We start from the raw sequence: 21,184 nt of genomic DNA, 5'->3' as shown, positions 1-21,184 counted from the left end.
GACTTAACTGACGCAGAGATCTAACCAATGGGAAACGCGGTCGCTATCTGTAGTCCCGCCTACGTCAGCGCTCTGGACCAATCACAGAGCTCCCTCCGGTGGCGCTGGGCGGGACACTGACATCGTCGACAAAAGGTAACAGGTTGCAGTCGCCGCATAATGAACTTGTTGCCGTGCTAATTTGAGGAGGAATTGCTATTTCCCTCCCGCTTTTCTCAGCGGGACTTTGATGGATGTCTGTGAAAACATCTGAATTATCGTGGAAACGGAGGAGGCGAGCTGTCAAAGAGGAGCGGAGAGATAACTTGAGAGAAAGAGGTAAACTTTACGGCTGGTCTTGGACTTCACTCAGCCAGACAGCCAAAGCCAGACAGACCCGTCCTGTCAGACACCCACTTGTTCTCCTCGTAGACGCTTTCTGCTGCTCTGTGTGCGCTTATTAGTCTGTTTAAGTTAGTTGTGTAGTAATTTCTCACACTATTGTGTCACCGTGAGGTTTCCCTGGTTGCCAGTTGAGCTCGGTTGCTAACGTCAGTCTGATGGGTCGAGAGAGAAAGACAGGGACTAGTTACTCTCTCAGCTAACGTTACTTTGGGATACTTGGATTTGCCTGTTGTGTGACGTGTGATATGATAAAGAGGTGTCTGTTAATGTTTTGTTTAAGTTATCAATGCTTTCAGGTTGGCAACATATCTCTGCTAGAGAAACATATACCTAAATATCAAATGAATTCATATTGAAAAGCAGTTTCAGTTCAGAGCAGGTAGCCTACTGTATGACTCCTAGCTGTGTCCCAGTGGGATTTATCACTGGAAAACAAAAACACACATTTTAAAACACAGTGACTCCAAATGTAACCATGTTTCAGGCATCATCATAATAAAACAGCTTATTGTGCAATCAGATTTTTATATTGTGTATAAATGTTTTTCAAGATTAAGCTTGAGTCGGATGACATTGATGACACAGGTGAGAGTCACTGCAGATTATAGTTGTGGAAGTGGGTAATAATAGATGGTTGGTTCATGGATTGTGTCATGAATTTGATTAATTACAGTGTTGAACCTCTGCATCATTCACCACCACTGACATGGTTTTGTTTATTAGACAGAGTAAACATGGGAGAAAATCAAATCTGTAGTTGGTGTGCTATTCTCAGTGATCGAGGTTAGTCCAATTCTACAGGTGCAAACACTCAAGTTTGCAGAAAAAATCCCATAATTCAATCCTTCGCTCTCTCTCTGACACGCACACACACACACACCCATACACACTCAGCCGTCTAAGTGAATAGGACAGAAAGAAACAAGTGTCTGGAATGTGAGGGAAGGGAGGGGCGTTTTTATGTGCTCCTAATATGGTGTCATTTGTGTACTATTTGGTAACACAGAAGTCTCTCTTTTGTTATGCCAATGAACTCCTCTGGATTTAAATAGGGGAATAAATGGCTGTTTGTTTGAGCGTGAAAGAGGAGCAGTGGCAAGTTTGGAAAGCGAGATTGACCGCTGTAGAGAGGATGAGGGCCTGGTTTTATGTCAAGAATGTAATGGAGAGGGAGAATACCCTGAGGACCGACTGAGTGGCTGCCCGTCCTTTAAAGACAGAGAGGTTGTGTGAGCTACTGATCTGTCCATCGCTGCTACTTGCATCTCCACATTTTTCTCTCTGTGCCAGTAAAACTTAACGATTCACCTGGAGAAAAGGGGGCAAACTGCTGTTTAATGAGTTGTAGGCCACCTTGGCTTTATAGGATGCTGTAAAAACTATAAGAGGGTCCAATAGTCAATGTATCAATTTGTCTGTCATCTATAGGGCTGCAACTGAAGATTTATGATCAATTAATCATCTAATCTTCATTTATGTTCTCCATAAAAAGCCTGAAAGTTTACAGTAAACATGCTTGTTACAATTTCTCAGAGACCAAGGTGTCACCCTCAGCTGTCAGTCGAAACCCGATAGTTCATTTCATTTATGACAAAGAAGAGTATCCAGTCCAGATTTGAGGAGCTTGGAGAGTCAAATCTTTGGCATTTTTTCCCATAAGAATTTCTAACAATGCAATTCATTGATTATCAAAATTGTTTGGCAATTTAATTTCTGCTAAGCAAGTAGTAAGTAAAAATATAATTGTTCTCAAATGTGAGTTTTTGCTGTTTGTCTGTTGTGGACTGAATTTGAACGCAGCAGGTTGACATAAAAACCACATTAGCTTTTTCCAGCAGTGTCAACTTAATCTCTTTTAGTCATCCTCAGCAGATGCATGTCGTCAAACTAGTGAAACATTTTCTGATAAAACATAGTTAATGCATCAATGACAGAACTTGGACCATAGTAATATTCACATTCTTTGTAGATGTAGGAAACGCATAACGTACAGTATTGACTCTTATAAGATACAAAGCAGGATGTTGGATGGATTCATTAGTTATATTGTGTCAGTGTTTTAGTCCTGGAATAACTTGTGACTCCTCCAGAGCTGCTGCTATCTCTTTCTGTATCAATTTTAAGCTAGGCCCGAGATGATCCCATCATATGAACCAAAATGAGTCTGTGAGTCAGCAGAGGCATTTTCATGACTCCACACATTGCTGTTGTTTCATTTCTCTCCACACCCGCTAATCTTCTAATTATATTTTCCATCCCATCTTGGATCTTAACAGGGAAGTAGCTCCAATTCAATTTACTGTGCGAGAAATTCAATTTGAGGCCAGAGGCGGAGGCCCGTCAGAGTCACTGCAGGGGTAACATGACTGGCAAGAGAATCCAAAAATCACCAGATACACTTTAAGCTGGGCAAAAGACGGCCTGCTAAAAGAAGCTGAGAACTGCAACCCAGTGAATACGACTTCTTTTCATTATTGATTCATCTTTCTGTCATTACCTTGATTAATTATTTGGTGTATAAATGTTAGGATATGGTCAAATGAAGCCTATGTTGACGTTTTGTTGTACGACCAATACGACAACAGTCCATAACTCAAAGAAATTCAATTTACTATCATGTTATATGAAGAAAATCAGCAAATACTTAAACATTATCTACCACAAGGATCATTTTTAGAGAGGTATGTAAATAAATTAGGTTTCTGGAGAAACCTAGAAGGGGGCTTTATAGGGACAACAATGTCAATGTTGAAACAAACTTGTAATTAAAGACAATGCAAGGCAGTGAACGAAAGAGGTCGGGAATAGTTTTGGCATTCTCAGAATTGTTGCCCTCATTTTCCGCCCCACATCAGCAGGACAATAGGATGGGTTCCCCCTCCACCCCCATGTGAAGCTGGCAATGTGTTCATCCTCTGTGACATAAAACATATTAAGAAATGCCGATGAAAAGATATTAAGAGAGTGATCTTTTCATGCTTTGCAGCTTTTCTCTAAGTTTATCATAATCTGACCTACTCTTGGCTCGGACTCTACAGATCCCCCCAGATCCCCCACATGGCGTATCTGTCCCGCAGTCATCAGTGCATGACATGTTTGCTTGACCTTGGTGTGAAGGCAGTGGGCCGCCGACCTCACGCACGACTTCACAAACGTTTTGTGACGTGGTGCTTCCTCTGCGGTTCCCAGAGGGTGGAAGAAAAATCGACTGAACTGGCGCAAGTCTGTCTGCAGACGACGCTTATGTGATGCCACGAGTGCACAGATGCCTCGAAAGGTCATTAGAGACATCTCGAATGACGTTGCTCCATTCACTGTCAGCCCAGACCATTACCTTTACCAAGTTGTGTTCACTTTCACAGTGAGGAGCATGTACTGTGTCATACATCTTAGCTCACCTTGCTAACTGTGACTGCATCTAATGTTGATGGTGCCAAACATCTTCCAAAATCTGTATAGAAATGCAAATGTGTGTTCAAAAACATACAGATACAAAATAGAGTTATCATTTTGATGTTAACTTTAGCAGTCAGCTCTTTCTGTGAATGAGGGGGAGGGTTGCTCACAGGAACAGCTCGACTTTGGATTTTATCACACAAGGCACTGATAAGAGAAGAAAAGCTTTTCTCTCTCTCCCCCTCTCTCTTTCACGTCACCCTCCCTGTCCGTCTCCCTGTCTCTCACCTTGGAAAGCTGTTGAGAGGAAGTGAAAGGTGCAGGGCGGAGAGGTCACGAGGGAGTGTTGTAATAGGTTTAAAATGGGCTTAATGAACCATATCGTTGTAATGACACAGGGGATGGGATCTTACAGTGTTGGTTAACACGAGGCACCATCAGTCAGTGGATGTAATACCAGGAAAGTTTAGCGCTTAACAGGACTGTGAGTGTTAATTCAGGCTGGCAGTGACATGTGGCAAAACCTTGACGTAGTAGGTGTGATCAGTTACGGTGAAAGAGGAATAGTTTCAGAGTTACTCATCCAGTACTATCAGAGTATCGTAAAGTGGAAGGATTAGGGAGTCATGAAAACAAAAAAAAAGTGAAAAATTTTAGTGGAAAGAATGAGAAGGTCTCGACTGTTTCCTCTGATGCCTTCTTGCGTTCACGCTGCCAAAGTTTTGTCAGGGGAATTTGTTTTGGTATCTGGCTGGGACGCTTCCAAAAGTTGGGAAAGGCTCAGTTGGTCCTTGGTACAAGGGGAGAGTGATATGTGGGTGTGTGCTCTCAGGTTAATGACTAATGGAGTGTACTGAGTACAAAGTCCACACAAGCAGCCGAGCCAGAAACCAAGTGTCACCGCTTATAAATCTGTGTCATTGTCTGACAAGGTTGTGATGTTTCAAAGCTGCATGCTAATGAGCTGCTAGGTTGATTTTCTTATTTTATAGATTACAGGAGAGAGATTTTCTGTTAACCTTCTGTTTTTTTCTTTCTCCTCCTATCTTCTACATCCCTGAATCTGGGGTTTTGAGGCTGATACTGATATTGATAATAGAAACATTTTGGGGGAATGAATTCACATCATAACAGCCAATTGCAATTGTTTTTGAACAATCTTAAAACAGACCCTAATAGAAACACACTGTTTCCAGGTTACTGCAAATGGACTTGGACTTTTCTATACTGCAGTTTCATGTACTTCTTATCAGCTGACAAGTGCAAGTACAGTAAGCTAATATCAGCTCATACATCAACCTGGCTGATGTCAGTGTCAGTGTAGCACCAAGTTCTTCAGTAATTTTTATATGGAAAGTATGGAATACAGACATCATGAAAATAACAACCTCTTATTGTTTGTTTTGGTTTTAAATGACCTGTTTAAAGTGGTAGAACAGGTTGTCCATTGTTGTGGGGTCGGGTTGTACAGGGAAAAAAAATGTTGTGTCGTGAACAGTAGTTTCTGTCACATGAATAAAATATAATGTAACAGTTTTCTAAAGCCAATCTGGAGCCTGGTAGTCTGAGGCAGCATGTGGGTCCTTCATCTCCTCTTGACCCTGATCTCTTCTCTGTCGCCAGCATGAGCACACCATCCCCAGGTCGGAAGACCCCAGTGGACTACGGCGTCCAGATCCGCTTCATCAATGACCTCTGTGACACTGGTGGGGGGCAGCCGGCGCCCCAGCCCAAGCCCAAGCCTAAGCCCACCTCCAAATACGGCGTGGCGGTCAGGGTGCAGGGTATCGCTGGCCAGCCGTACGTGGTCCTAAAGGACGGGCAGAAAGGAGACTCGTATGGAGTCCAGCTCAAGACCCAGTACCCGTCCGGCTACAGCAGCCTTCCCCGGAGGAGAGAGAGGGCGGAGGCGGGAGCGCAGGGGGCAGATGTGGGAGGAGGAACTGGAGGAGGGCAGGGCGGGGCGCTGCGCCGGGCCCAGTCCCATGGGTCACTACTGGACAGAGATGCAGACAATGAAGATTTCCAGCTGTCCCGACCACCAGGGGATGGAAAGTCCGGTAGTTATGGGAACCTGGATGGAGGATTGGGAGTGAGAGAGGAGAGGGAGCACCCTCGGCACGTCAGTGGTAGAGAGAGGGGCATGGAGAGGGAAATGTGGGACGGCTCCAGTCAGGAGGGGCTCAACGGATCACTGGGATCTGTGCGGGGTACTCGGGGGCACCCTGACCCTCCTCAGCAAACAAATGAGTTTCACTCTAATCAGAGACAGACTGCTGTTAACAGACTAGTAAACAGGTTTGATGGTGCTAACACCGGGGTCCAGCAGAAAGGCCCTCCGCCTCAACAGCAGGGTCCCAGAGCTACATCTCCCAGCCTCGCCTCCAAACCCTACACCTCACCTCCATCCTCAACTCACAGCAGCTTGGGACGCAGCCAGGACGCTCCCACCACGTTTCCTGGACACTCCACCAACCAGTGGTCTTCACCAGGGAGACACACTCCAGTGGCTGCACCGCCGGCCGGTCTGACCGAGGCACAAGTAAGAATGAAAACTGATTTTCAGAGTGCTCCAAACACCACACAGCATGCAAATGTGCAAGAGCAGTTTTCTGATCTATGTCTTAAGGTGACCCCTGACCTTTTGCTGGACCAGGGTCAGAGTGCGGACATGAGCAGTGAGGAGGAGCAGTTCATGCAGTCTATATACAACATCCTGAGACAAGGGTACGGACCTCCATGTCACCTTTATCCCCTTCTTGCTTTAAATTAGGTGTCACAGTGAAGTGCTGATAGATTGTTGAATTAATATTAAACGGTTATGTTTTGCCTTTTTGATCTTCCAACAGGACTCAAGATAGCGATGTCATCACTAAGCACAAAGTCAAGCTCATCTGCCAGAGAATTCAAAATATAAAGGTTTGTTTTTCTTAGAGCACGTCTATTTCTGTCAGACAAAGAAATGGTACGGGCAAACTGCTTACATAGAGTATATGTGTCCCCTTAAAACCTCTTACAGTCCAAAGAAGGGCCGAGGGAAGAGTGGATGAGAGAAAGGAGAGAGTTTGAGAGAAAACTGGCGGAACTACAAGCTGCGCTGCAAGAGGAGAGAAGGGTAAGCAACTATTTAAATGTTTATAATCAGTGCTAAAGGTACGGGTTCATAGATCATAGCTCTAACTGTCATCAACATTCAGTGTGTGCCCAGAATGCTTCCTCTTTTCTAGTTGTTGGGGTTAGTCGTTGAAATCAGTCTTTCTAAAGAGCCTGGTTCAGTGTAGGGCTGGGGAAGACTGGTAGAGAATGTGTGTTTTGTGTTGTGTGTGTTACTGTAGTGTTTTGGTGCTTTGACCGACCAAGCCTCCCGAGGTTCAGGTGGCTGAGTGGCACTGGCTGCCACCAGAGGATTTAACATCCAGAGAGGAACTTGCCACTTTAACTGAGCTCTGATTACACAGACTCCACACATGAATACTCATCCAAGTCTCCTTAGAATGAGCACTGACTATAAAGGGAGGGAAATAGTCCCTCAGAGTGTCCTCAGAGTTTTAATGTCATTTTAACTAATCTAACCAGGAGGGCTGAGGGGGGTTCCTTGGAGTGTGCTTGAGATTAATCCTTTGATTAATCCCTAAAGCTCTCTGGCCTGGTCAGAGGTGCACGCACACAATAATCTAACTCCAATAATGACTCATCATATGTTGGTTTAAGGAACTTGGGCAGGTCTTAATCTCTAATAGCTCCTAAGAACTTAATCCCTCATGCATATTGATCGGTGGGCAAATTCAAGACTGCTTTAGCATTTCCTAAAAGCCCATTGTTTATGCCAGCAAAGCTACCTGAAGTCTAATGTTTCACCGCTCTCATTTATTCATCATGTCTGCTCGCATGTAGAGCTCTGTAAGCAATTCTGATCCGGCCCTGAAAGCTGAGCTGGAGTCCTGTCTGGATGAAAATGTGCAACTCCAGGAGCTGCTGGACCGGAAGAAGACAGAATTAAATGAAACACAATCAGAGTGAGCGCAAAGCAGCACACACACACACACACACTCTAAACCACACACCCATCCACAGAGGAAAGCGGGAAGGAGCGCAACGCCATTGTTTATGCGGGTCTTTGTGGCCAGGAGTAAGCTGGGAAATGACAGCCCCACTTTGTTTTCAAGCACACCCTCCACACAATACCATGAACAAGCACTTACTGTATCTTATTCACAAAGCCAAACAAGCATGTCATAGTCATTTGAATCCAAAGAATCATTGAGTAATGTGTATGCCCTCTTTTCCTCGCAGGCTGACTCAGCTGCGTATGGACAGGGAGAATGCTGAGGCCCGGGCCAGGGAGATGGAGGACCAGCTGGCTGAGCTTCAGGATGAACTGAGAAGAGATGGAGGCAACAAGACGGTACCACGGAAACATGATCTCACAAAGCACCTACATAGTTACATAGGCAGAAATTATCTCACCTCACTGTTGGATTTAAAGAATGACTAAACTGCTTCTCAAGACTGTCTTTTTATTATCTGGCATCGTATTTTCCGTTTGACTGGCTGAAAAAGCGTTTGCAGTTGAAGGAAACATTAACTTTTCAATAACATCAGTATGCCGAGGTATCAAGTTAATGCCAGTGCATTTCCTGTGTCTGCAGGACCTGGTGTCTTGTCAGGCACAGCTGATGGAGGTCAGCCAGACGAAACAGAAGCTGGAGGAGGCGCTGAGACAGAGAGAGAGGGAGCTAACGGCTCTGAAAGGAGCACTGAAGGAGGAGGTGGCGACACATGACAAAGAGATAGAGGTCCTCAGAGAGCAGTACAGCGCCGACATGGAAAAGCTCCGCAGCAGCATGGAGCAGGTGTCTCAGGTGTGTACACACTTGCCTCACTCACGTTTGAGAAATGAAGTTTGGACACAAATTGGTCACAAATTGGTCTCTTGACAGCAGGCCCTCCATCCTTTCAACAGAAAAAAAAAACAATCTTTCATGCCTTTTATGGTTTCTGCCTTTCCAGAGACGACATTTTCAACTTGACTTGCAGTGAGCTTTCTTATTGATAGTTATTTACAGGAGTCACAGCTGTTTCAAAGGGATACACACATACTGCAGTATATTTTAAATTAAATTGAAGTAGTTTCAAAGTGTAGATATACTTTTCAATACATTTGACAATCTAATGAAAAATAAAAGTTGCTTTGCGCATCACGTGGCTGTTGGTGAGTGGAATCTGCAGAAAATGGTTGTAATGATATTGTAATGATATTGTAGTTGTAGTTATCAGTGTTGCCCTTAGCTTTTATGTCTTAGGTGGGTGGGGGGTGGATGAGTCCGTTCAGGGGGGGCTTGCAAGCGTAATTTCGATTTAGCCTCTAAACTAACTTATATAGACGTATAAGGGGGGAAAAACGACTCGGCTTTGATTTTATTCTGAAAGACACACGCATCCGCGATTCCGCGCCCCCAAAGCCTGCATCGCATTCATGTGATCGGTTTTTGAGGGTGGGCGCTGGTATTTAGAAATCAGATGGCAGAGGGAGAATAGCACCGGGCTCCAACTGTTTTGGACTAGTCAGACCCACAGGTCCGCTCGGACCGCGATTGGCTCCTAGATTTCCCATTTTTCAAGGGGGCCAACAGAACGGTCGGGGAAACACTGGTTATATACTCCCAATTACAATAACTTTTATAAAGAGAGTCCATGAGTCTATGTGAACAAGTTCTCTGAGTTCTGTGGTGCTGGCCTCAGGACACGAACACGGGGATGTCTATAGAGGAGATGCTGTGTCTTAAACTTGACCTCTTCAGATGAGATAATGCTAATGAGTTCTCTGTGAAGCGGTCTGACTGCACTGGGAATACTACTTATGAAACGGAGGGGATATGTTACTTTATGTTCTCAGTCCCTCTGTCTCCTGTTTTAGTCTCACGCAGGAATTGAAGCTGAGCGGTTACGTGTCAATGCATCAGTTCGCTCTCTGCAGCAGCAGCTGGAGGACTGTAGAGATGAGAGCAGCCACTGGATGGAGCAGTTTCATGCCACCAGAGATGAACTAAGAACAACTAAGCAAGAGTGAGTCTATAGACATTTAAACATAACATACTGACTAGAAAGTGAATTCATTACTTACCTGGCTTTGGGGTTTTCAGTGTTGACATGAACATGGGTTTTATCTCTCTCTTTACATCATTTCATTTTGCACCTGCTGTACTACTAATGCGTGTCCATCTCTTCTCTTTCATTCTACCTGGTCAATGTTTCTCCCTCTCTCTGTCAGAGAGCCCCCCAGCAACCCTGAAACACCGTGAGAGTCACTAATTAAACAGCATTCGTATTTAGACATGCAGAGCTGTAGATGTGGCTAGCTGTGCTAACACCTGTCTCACTGTAGTGTCAAGGCCATCTACACTTACTACCCTACTTCCTGACTGTCCAGTGTTCATATGATCCAAGTTCAATTATAGACCATGAACTCCCTAATCCACGAGAGTTCACTGACTGATACTGTGTACAAGCAGGAAGAATAAAGACACAGGGAGAGGTGTGGATCGTCTTAGTTGTCTCTGTTTAGCCAAATATATAGTAGACTTGCTGTCAGTGAATGTGTCTGATTGTTATGTTGTTACAGTGAATGCTGATTTATTTCCTGTTCTGTTCCTGTTCCTGTTAAAGATTAAATGATGACTTACTTTGCTTGTTGACCATGTCAAATTAAATTACACTCACTTGTCGTGATTCATGTATATACAACCCCACATTTTTCAGACTCCTGCAAGCTCGTCTGGAAAAAGAGGAGTTTGAGGAGGAACTGAAGGAGCTCCAGGATAAAGTCAACTCCATGAAACAACAGATGCCAGACCCCAGCCAGACAAACTCTCTAAACCAGGTGCAGTAAACACACTCACAGCTTTGCACCACCGATGATGCACGGGTGAGTATGAAAAAAACATTTTTTACCATCAAATTGTTCGTGTTTCTGTTTTAGGAGGTCCAGCGATGCAGTGCTGATCTGCAGAAGGCAAAGACTGAGCTGGAGAAGTCCAGGACAGACTACGACAAGAAAGTCCTGGAAGTCATCTCCATAAAAAAAAATCACCAGAGCCAAGAGGCAGAGTTGAAGTATGAGATTGACAGGCTAAAGGACCAATTACAGAGGGCCAAAGATGACTTTGCTAGGGCTCAGGAGAAAAACAAACGGGTGAGTTTAAACTCTCTGAAGAGTGTTGACATGTATGTGGTGGAAATATTTGCATAGACATCTCTCTTGTATTTTTAGCCTGAATCCTTTCTTTGTCTTTCTGTCTGTAGCTCCCAGACCCAGCCACCGTCTCAGAGCTGGAGCAGAAGTTTGGCGAGGCTCAAACCGAAGCTAGTCAGCTCAGAGAGAAACTCTCACTGACCGAGGAGGAACTTGGGGTCAGTAAAACACATCTCAGTCGAGCTCAGCTGGACATAAAGTCACTCCAGGATTCTGAGCAGGAGCAGCACGAGGCCAACACACGTCTCAAAGAGAAACTCTCACGGTTGGAGGTAATGTTGCATCTCCACGAACAACACCATTTAGCTCGGTGTATTATCTGTAGGCAACTTTAACTGGAAGTCCTCTGTGGTTTCCTCAGGCTCAGCTGCAGACCAACGCCACAGAGAGTTCAGAGGCAGAACTCGCTCTACACTCTGAGGTGAGGGGCCTGAGATCTGAGCTCGATGAGGCCAAGAGAAAAACCTCCAGACTGAACCAAGAGCACCGGGAGCTCAGCCTGCGCCTGGAGGACACAGAAAAAGACAAGGAGACTTTCAAACAGACCATCAACCAGCTGGAGGAGACCAAACGACAGCAGGGGAAAGCTCTAGAGAAGCTCAATAAAGAGGTAAAAAAAAAAACCAGAGAGAGACCCCTTTTGTACCTTTTGCAACTGATGAGAAGCCCATGCAGCCTGGGGCGGCCAAATGCTCATTAGAGGACACAGCACAAAATATTCATCCTCTTTGTTTTGTGCTTTGTCCCCTCTCCCTGTCAGTATGAGTCTCTGACCGCATCCTCAAGAGAGGAGGCACAGGCTCTCAGGGTTCAGCTGGAGGAGCAGAGGGAAAGGGCACGCAAGGAAATGCACGAGGTGCAACGTCACGGAAACGACGCTCAGACGGAGCTGGAAAAAAGCCACGCAAATCTAAGGAGACTGGAGGAAGAAGTACGTGTTTGTGTTCTAAGTGTTTGTGTGCATGTTTACTCTCTTGTTTGGCCCTGGTTTTGTTTTCATTATGAAAATCATGTCTGGTCTGAACGTGTCGAATAGTTTTGACACATAATATTCATGGTTCATGCTTGACTGATTGTGTTCATGCAAAACGGATTCATGCAATGCTGCACACATATTTTTTTCCCATGATGAACATTCAGTCCGGCATGACTGTTTCTAATATTATGATAAATCTAATCTCTAGATGTCACGGCTGAAAAAGGAGCTCCTGCTCGTATGCGAGGAGAGAGACAACCACCAGCTGGATAAAGAGCTTCTCACCAACAGACTGCGCCACCTTGAGGGAGAGGTGGAGGCCGGCAAAAACAACCACAATGAGAAATCCCGGGAGGTTCGCATCCTGGAGGTAAGAGAAGTGCACCTGCCCTCACCTGGATAAACCATGTGGGAAAATTCACCATGACTACAGACATCCCAGCTATCAATAGTCACGTTCTTCACAGACTGCAAATAGTCTGTGCATGTTTATTCACCCATATGCTAATCTCGAAATCAAACATATAGACTTGTGTCCTGCACATATGCTCCATGTACTGGGCAAAAGTTTGTGTCAAATGTAGGAAAATCATAATCTGAGAGTCCATGTATAGATCATTGTCTTCAGTTTATGATGATGATTGGTCTCAAATATGTGCATATTTAAACAATATTTGTTGTCTGCTTGTGGATCATCAGTTGTGTGAAGATGCTCAGAGGCATGTTGAAGGAGCACAAGGGGCCAAGATGATAAACAGTGTTAAACATGAGTTGTGTGACCCTGAAACCTTTAGGGGAATTTTACTTATGTGCAAAATGGAATAAAATCCACTGATATTTCGTCTCCCCCTTCTGAGCACCCAGTGAAGTTGATCTTGTGTCGTCTCTGTCAGGACAAGCTGAAGCGGATGGAGCTGGAGCTGGAGGAGGAGAAAAGCAGCGTGGAGATGCTGACGGATCGGGTGACCAGGAGCAGAGACCAGATCGATCAGCTCCGCTCTGAGCTCATGCAGGAGAGATCCTCCAAACAGGACCTGGAGCTGGACAAGAACGCCATGGAGAGACATGTATGTGTTTTCTGACATGTCAGAAGTCATGAAGTCTGCCAATACACTTTGTACTCCCTGCACTTGTCTATTGTCTATAAATGCAGCATTTAGGTGAAAGGCTAACTCTTGTCCTTCTCTTAACTCTCCACTTGTGTTTGTCTGTGTCTGTGCCGGCAGCTGAAGGAGCTGAGGAGTCGTGTGGCTGACATGGAGGGCCAGACCCGTTCCTCAGCAGGAGTCTCCCAGCTGGAAAACAAGATCCAAGACCTTGAAGAACAACTACGCACTGAGGAGAGGTACAGTGCGACAGAAAGTTGTTTGAAAATGAACTTCTATCAATATAAATGTTTTTTTAAAGAGATTGCCATAAAACTGGGTGCATATCTGGCTTAGGAGTTTTTGATTATATAATATTTCATGCTAAATCTAAATGATAGAAATCATGTTTTGGCTGTAACATCAAGTTCGATGTGATTTGACTTTGATTTGGCTTGAGACATTTATAGAAGGTTTGTGCTCATCAGACAGGAGAGTGCTGGCTCAGGAAACATGCCCTTTGTCTAATATATTCTGCTTAATACTAATATAGATATGCACATACAAATCCAGACTCCCACATGTTGCTACTTAGCAGCTTTAATGGGAGCAATGACATGGCAAATGTTTTCCTTAAGGGCATGATGGCAGCAGCTGTGTGTTAGTCATAAACATGTTTTGCTCTTGTATACGAAGAGAGAAGAACTCTGTGTTGGCGTCTCAGCGTCGTCTGGAGAGGAAACTTAAAGAGCTCAATCTGACGCTGGATGAGGAGAGACACACACACACTGAGCAGAGAGACCAGGTATACACATTTACCTTCTATATTATGTCAGTTTGCTGAATTTACACAAACAAAACAATGTCTGCATCATACAAAGAACACACAGTTGGCGAAACCACAGTCTAACCTTATATCACACCCTCAGCTCACTCTGAGAGTGAAGGCCCTGAAGAGGCAGGTGGATGAAGGAGAGACAGAGCTGGAAAGGACAGATGCGCTCAGAAGAAAAGCTCAGAGAGACATGGAGGAACAGGTGGAGCTCAAAGAGGCTCTGCAGACCAGAGTCACTGCTCTGGAGGCTGAGCTCAAGTAAGCATCCTTCCTTTGTCTTTGATATTTTTTCTTTTGCTTCTCATCCAATTTGTTACTCGCTATGAACTCTTAGGAAAGATTGTGCAAGACACCTACTGGCAGCCTGATTATCACAGCTGTGTGGGCGGGTGTGTGTGTGTGTGTATGTGTGTGTGTGAGACACAGTTTCTCCTCCTGCTTATGTCACAGAATCTATTAATCTGAAATGTGAATGATGCAATTGCCGGTGAACTCGGATTATTCAGCTATTCCACACAATTAGAGACACCAGGTGGAGATTCACCCAGTCTCCCTGGGGTGCAGTATTTCACACTGTGACGTGTGTGTAAAACGTATGAGCAATCAGCCACATGTGAAAAGGTATTTCATTAAACTAAGACGGCACATTACTCAGGCGCCGCGGGGGGAAATTAAATTCCAGACATGCTTCCACCAGCATGTTGTTCCCTCATGTTGCCAGCAGAGGGAGCGCTGTGATCATCTGCCGGCACTGAGACTCAAAAGCTAAAGCAACTGTGCGTTTCAGTTTCTAACTATGACAGTAATCATAATGATGTTTAACAGGAGGAAGACTCAGGCAGCAATGCGTCCAACTCTGGATTCATCAGCCCTCAGCTCAGATGACGACGACAGCCTTTACGACGCGTCCACCATCACCTCCATCCTCACTGAGGGCAACCTCCAGACCAGCTCCTGCTGAACTGAACTGTGGAGGCAGGATGAGGTGGGGAAATGTCACACTGCCAAGTAAAAAAAAAAAAAAAAGCGTACACTAGCACTACAGACAATGAGGGAGGGGTACAGGGAACAAGGAGATGAATTTACATATAGTAGAGGTTAGTACGGGAATGATTTTCCACACTAGTGAATGGAAGGAAACAAAACATCCTCTCCATGTCAGGGAATTCAGTCGGTGTAAACAGATGTTTTCCACAGTACTGTTGTTATGTCTCCATTTCAACACATAGTAAAACCCCAATTCATCATAAACAATTTACAGTTAAGACTGTCAAGTCAAGCACTTACGGTACTCTGTCAAGCTTTGACTGGATAGTAAAAAGGTATTTTCATCATTTCCTGGTGTCAACAGTCTATATGTAAAGTTTTCCCTGTAGCACAGCTGTCAGCTGACTGAACTCATAAACTCTGTAGAGTGCACAAAACTTAGGTAGAACCACTGATGAACACAGACTTGATGCTGACACTGGGTACTTTATGATAAACCACAAGTGGCTGAAACTGCAAGCAATACAACAATTTGATGCTTATGCTGTTAATGAGAAACCAGATCTAATGGTTCAAATGTGACAAATGATGTTTATTGAATGAGATGACAAAAAATATAGATTTTGTGTATATATTTTAAGTACTGTATGTAATATGTCTGTCCTGTGTTTTACAGTAAGTTTACTCCACTTTCCAGTCATCAGTGTCACACGGTACACAGTGAATGGACTCTGATTCTGAATGATGCAATTAAACACAATGTCACTAATCAAATCCTGAATTAATTATCTTGAGCGGGAACACATCTGCCTCCAAACTTGTGATAAATAGCACAAATGTCACAAATGTGACAGAAATCTCTTTGTACTACACAGATTAAAATGAATTTAACTGTTGCTCCTAGCAAGTCACTGTTTTGTAGCAAATGGTATGACAGACCTTTAGACTTTTTGTTTTTATTGTTCATAACTTCAAGGATAGAGAGAGAGGTCTTGGTAAACAAAACACCTTTCCTTTGTCAGGAGAAATCTCAAAGTAATTTTCTACTTTTAAAATAAATCAACGGCCAAATATCTTCTCTTTCAGATACTTAACAAATGTATTTGTTGAAGCTGCACAATGTCTATGCATTCCCTTATATTATTTCAGTGAAACACAAATGCTGTCATTTCATTACGATGCCTTAAAATAGCTAAAAATAATAATAAATTTGTATGCCACTTGTTATTATCAGAATGATTTTTTGTAAAGTGTTTATATTTAACATTTGTAGATTTTTTTTTGGAGTATTAAGATGGCTTTGTAAACACTTTGAACAATCAGTTGAAGTTATAATTGTTTTACATTTTGTTATAATGTAATTGTAGCAAAAAAAATGGAAACTGGTACAAGTGATTTAGATTTAGACAGTTGAGTTTAAATATGAATTAAAGAAGCTGGTATATACTGTAATTGTTGCCTGGAAAGTTTCACATTGTAACTGTATTTCACAAATTTGATTTTTTTTTTTTCTATTGCATTTCAATATAGAAACAATAAAACTATAAAGTTGAATTGATCTATATGTATTACTTTTGTCATAATCACAGAATGGTAATCAACAGTTTTAATTGTTAAAGTTTTTTGGATACACAACTTCCTCATTCATGTACAGTTGCCACTATCAGAAGGAGTCAGACGTTACTGGCTTTCTTCCCACAGTTTAAAATAAAGGTCACCTGTCCACACATTCGTATGAAGGTCAGTCCTTCTGTGCTAGGTGATCGAGGAGGAAGTAAATTAGTTTATTACCTACATCAAACTCTTTGTTCAATAATACACACCCCAGTTCTACAGTAAAATGAATCTGAAGAATTATCTGTTGACTTACCGGTACTTATTATCAAATCAATCAAATAGACAAGTACTCTGATCCTTTAAGTAAGTTGGACCTTTTTGTTTTGGTTTTAAAAATGTACCGCTGTAACTGTGATACAGCAGAGAACATTAAACAGTGTATGATTTACCTGTAGCCGTGGAGATATACAGTATATGTGAACAATGATGGAATAACATAATGTGAAAAAAAACAACTTCTTGCAGCCTGCTTCTGATTTTACAGTGTCCGATTCAGATGCTTAAATGTTGTATGTAGCAACACTCCCATGTGTTTGAGTGACACATGTGACTGTTGTGCAGCTGGAAGAAGAATCAAAGAGCTCAACGGTGCGCATGGTTGGGTCAAGTCATTGTTTTGGCTGCAGGGCTGTACTCCTCTAACGTCTGTTATGTAAGTGTGAGGTTTACACAGGTGTGGACCTGGACGAGTTTGACAGTGTCAGCCCCAGGAGATGGTTAGACACACAATGGTTGTTATCACTGTAGTGTGAGAACTGATCACAAGGCACCCAACTTTAATCCACAATGCCAGTCTGATTACAACTGGACTTTTCATAGAAGACCACCAATAACCTCAATAAGAGCTTCTTCCATCTTGGGTTCATCAGTATCACGTCCTCTCGGGAAACTAAAATCACTAAAACTATATTTTCTCCCATGTCAAAATTAACCACATGTGAGAAAATGAGTTTGTACTTGTTCACCTACATGTGTCTTTAACCTCAAATAGCACACTGAGCTCAGTGTGTAGGTGCTGTATGGACAAAGCAAGGCCGTCTATCCTGGCCAGGCCCTGCAGGGAATCAAACTGCTGATGTTTGCATCGGCGGAAGCAGCACACACGTTAACGTGCCATCATGCAGCCGTCATGTCTGAGCACCACTGTTGCTGTTTTGCCCTCTTATCTCTTGTTGCAGGATTGTTTTTGACATGATAAGCATCACGCAGAGCTGGAATCACCTCGCCTGATGTGCTGATACAAGAGGACAGCATTCCTGTTTATAGCCACAATGACACCGTTATTGTGTTCGCATAATACGAAATGTTGTTGGCTTTAGGCTGAATTTCTACAACGCACAAGTGAATCTGTACAACCTGATGCGCAAACAGGAGGTGAAACAAATGGAAAATGAACTTTTTGTTCGCTAATGACAGCAACAAGTGACTGAAAGTACAACACAACATTCAACTCAATAACTGTGACACAAGAATACAGGTTCTGAAAACATTATGTAACGTGAACTGAGAACCTATTGATTTGATTAGCCTTTTAATTAATTATCTTACATATTATTATCCTCACTGGTTTCAGTTTAACACTTTTGTTTTGTTAAAATATTTTGATCATCATTCATGTCATGTCCATCTATTCTTTCTTGTCGTCTAACCCTTTTTATTCTTATTGTAGATGTTTGAGCCACATTCCTTGTATGGAAACTACTATTACTACTATGTTATTAAAGCTGGATTGTAACTGATGAGCACTGCACAGGGCAGAAATGAGTGGGGTTTATAAAGGCAGCACACCTGTTTGACAATACAATAACAAGATGTTCACACACCTGGATGCACAGTTCAACCCTCCACTTACTTTCTACACACAACAATGAAGTCAGATATATTTTTAGCGTTGTAAGAGACGCAGGACGACACAAAGCCACACCTGTTTGTCGAAGCTGTAACTGTGTGATCAGGATTATGGCGTGCGATGCAGCAGCAGGCAGCAGAGGCCTTGAGCCGTGATGGACGGTGTGCTGCTGCCAGGAGCACCACAGGGCGAGGTATGTCAAGAATGTCCACTCAGATGTGCGAGGAAACAAAAAACAGGTTCAAGGGAACTTCTACAGAACTGCGAGATGCTTATAAAACACAATCTGGTGCTGGAAGATAATCCTGTTTATAACAGTGACAACTGCTGAGCCTACTCATCTCTTAATCTCAACAAAATCTCTTTACGCTGATGGGAATAAATCCACGGCTGTATCTGTCGTACCAATACATTTTTATGACTTCAGGCGTTTGTTGTTCCTACATCTAGAAGATGGATGAATATCTGGACCCCCCGTCGCAACACTTCACCAACTCCTTTGGTTTTTTATGTGTTTACATCCTATTTGACACGTTGGCAGTCATAGCAACAATGTGTTTGACTATTTTTGCGTCTGTGCCTCAGAAGTGAACGGGCCTCTTGCTGACTTTGACGTACTTGCTTTACCTCATGCAGTTCTATTGTGTGATTGATCTACAAAAGACCTGAAGAAAAACAACATTTTTTGCCTCTCCTGCTTATTGAACTTTAAAATCTCCTATCTGGGAACATATTTCGTTGGCACAAAGTCACAACTTTAATGTTTGCCGTAGAACCAGATGTAGTATCCATAATACTCCACCTCCCCTCCAGTGTGTGGTCAAACCTGTAGAGTACCGACATGGTGCGTATAGTACCTGTTTTGCTGGACTGTGAATTTCGAGGCAACATATTTTCCATGGGTGGGATTGGGTTTCCATGTTACTCCAGTTTTCCAGACATGACTTGAAACCTGAAAGATGATTTGCCAATTGCTGGGTGTGTTGTGTTGTGTTTTGAAATGATGGTGTGTTTGCTATTACATAAAGTTGTGATTACATAATGCAGCTACGCCACAGGTGTGAAAATATTTCCTTTTGCCTCCAGGAGTTTCTCATGTGGGAATACAAGTCTTTATAGGCCAGAGGGCAATAGTTGTGGTATGATGACAAATCTGCTGTAATTTACTTCTGCATTCATTGAGATTCAACAAAGAGAGAGATAAGGAGCGGAGCAAGGACTGCCCCGTTTTAATATCTTAGTGTTATAAATAGTTGTCCTTTTGTTAAACAGCACATAATTAAAACTAATGTCATGATGCCATTTAGAAATTCCTCAAATTGTTTGGATTTTTTTTTTCATTTGTAATAGTTAGATGTTTGTTTACACTTTATGCACATTTTATTTAAATGAAGCAATTCTTACACACCCATCAACAACTGCTCCTTAACTCATGCAGCTAAATATAATTTGTATAAAATAACACTTTTGATTTTTTTTTAAAAATCACATTATTCTTCCCTTTTAAAGTAATCATGGCCCTTAAATATTGAATCATGTCCGCCACAGAATATGAAACACCCTCCAACCTGCTGCATCATCAAAAAGAAATCCAGAGACGTGGCCCCAGTCTTAGGTAGGGCTGTGATGATAATAAAGGAGTAAGATATGCTGGAATAATTTCCATTCACTTTGCTAAATTTAGTCCAGATGTGGCTAAGTGTCATCTTTGTTTTTCCAGAAAGTGTCCTCATTGTATGACAGCTCACAGGCTCTGTGTCACACTGGTGCACTCTTAACCCTTTGACTATTACAGTAGTTCCCACACGATACGTGACCTCTCTCTGCCTCTTACTGTTTACTGTATGTGTCAGTTTTATTTGCTTTTGTGCACATCATCTGACTGGATCACCAACCCTTCAATAATTTTTTTTCTGGCTTTTAAATATTAATGTACACAACACAACAAAGTTTTACTTTTACTTTACATTTCCCACAATGTACAACTTCGTTTTCATTCAATGATTGTTCTTCTTTCTATTATATGAATAAAATAGACGTGACTCAATAAGCGGGTCTGTATTTTCTTTTCTTATCAGGAAGACTATCTTTATTCCACTTTGGCTTGTCTCCTTCTCTCCCTTTCTCTCCACAGTCTTTACTTTTACCACTCAGCTGGGACTCTTCTTTACCCCTTTCACAGTCTTCATACTGTAAGTTGCTGCGACCTCCTCCACTCCTTCCACCTCCAGTCTTTATATCCAGCCAGGCTGAGCTCCTCATCATCACATCACATTATGATGAGGTCTAAACATCAGGATCTCTCACATCTCTCACTTTTTCTCTCGTGTCACACATTATAAAAGTTAGAGTAATGGTTAGGGTTAGTTATTAATTTACACAAATGAGTCTCTCCTGACTGAACTGCAAACACAGCAATGATATTCTAACAAATTAAAATGTTTAAAATGTTAAGTTATTTCCTCCGAATGCTTTTTCCTCTTGTGGTATCCTACAATCTTTGCTGACTTGTTGCAAAACTCTTGAAAATGAAGGATTCCCAATCCCTTTAATGTTAAGTCAGACGTTTCAGATTCTAGTGGATCTAAGAACCAGTGACGTACACCTTGTGGATTACTTTGGCCCTGACACACTTGGACAGAGGGCTGGAGATGGCTCGGTCTGACAAGATATCACAGCTCAAAGTGGCACAGTGTGAGTGATTGCGAGCCGCAGGACCGTGACTCACTCCACAGTCTCAACCGTGGACGTTTGTAAACATGGAGGCCTCTCAAAACAGTCTGGTCTCTGGATCAGTGTGTCT

At 42.9% G+C, this 21,184-nt stretch overlaps 1 protein-coding gene across 2 annotated transcripts; it reads left to right on the top strand.

The window, feature by feature from the left end:
• The first annotated feature begins 121 nt into the window (after nt 1–121).
• Nucleotides 122–15,964, top strand: cgna (cingulin a). 2 transcript variants are annotated; one of them, XM_085801266.1, is made up of 20 exons: nt 122–318; nt 5,404–6,322; nt 6,437–6,507; nt 6,630–6,699; nt 6,800–6,895; nt 7,675–7,796; nt 8,074–8,185; nt 8,430–8,642; nt 9,698–9,846; nt 10,540–10,660; nt 10,760–10,972; nt 11,083–11,304; nt 11,394–11,642; nt 11,793–11,963; nt 12,217–12,378; nt 12,902–13,075; nt 13,235–13,353; nt 13,790–13,898; nt 14,023–14,186; nt 14,754–15,964. In XM_085801266.1, exons 2-20 carry the CDS (start codon nt 5,405–5,407, stop codon nt 14,887–14,889), a joined length of 3,591 nt encoding a protein of 1,196 aa, XP_085657392.1. In that variant the 5' UTR covers nt 122–318; nt 5,404; the 3' UTR covers nt 14,890–15,964. The 2 variants fall into 2 exon arrangements, with proteins under 2 accessions (XP_085657392.1, XP_085657391.1); XM_085801265.1 differs by having other exon boundaries at nt 124–318; nt 6,410–6,507.
• Nucleotides 15,965–21,184: the final 5,220 nt, after the last annotated feature.

The sequence above is a fragment of the Trachurus japonicus genome, chromosome 16 (genome assembly GCF_045865225.1).
Source record: "Trachurus japonicus isolate A0001 chromosome 16, Traja_1.0".
NCBI classification, from domain to species: domain Eukaryota; kingdom Metazoa; phylum Chordata; class Actinopteri; order Carangiformes; family Carangidae; genus Trachurus; species Trachurus japonicus.
The sequence above is the reverse complement of the archived record's forward strand: the minus strand, read 5'-3'. Positions and strand labels throughout refer to the sequence as shown.

Bases quoted from the DNA above. Each gene is read 5' to 3' on its own strand.
- cgna (XM_085801265.1), top strand. From the start codon at position 5,405: ATGAGCACACCATCCCCAGGTCGGAAGACCCCAGTGGACTACGGCGTC. The intron at 7,797-8,073 runs GTGAGCGCAAAG...TTTTCCTCGCAG, and splicing joins TTAAATGAAACACAATCAGA to GCTGACTCAGCTGCGTATGG. The intron at 8,643-9,697 runs GTGTGTACACAC...CTCCTGTTTTAG, and splicing joins GCATGGAGCAGGTGTCTCAG to TCTCACGCAGGAATTGAAGC.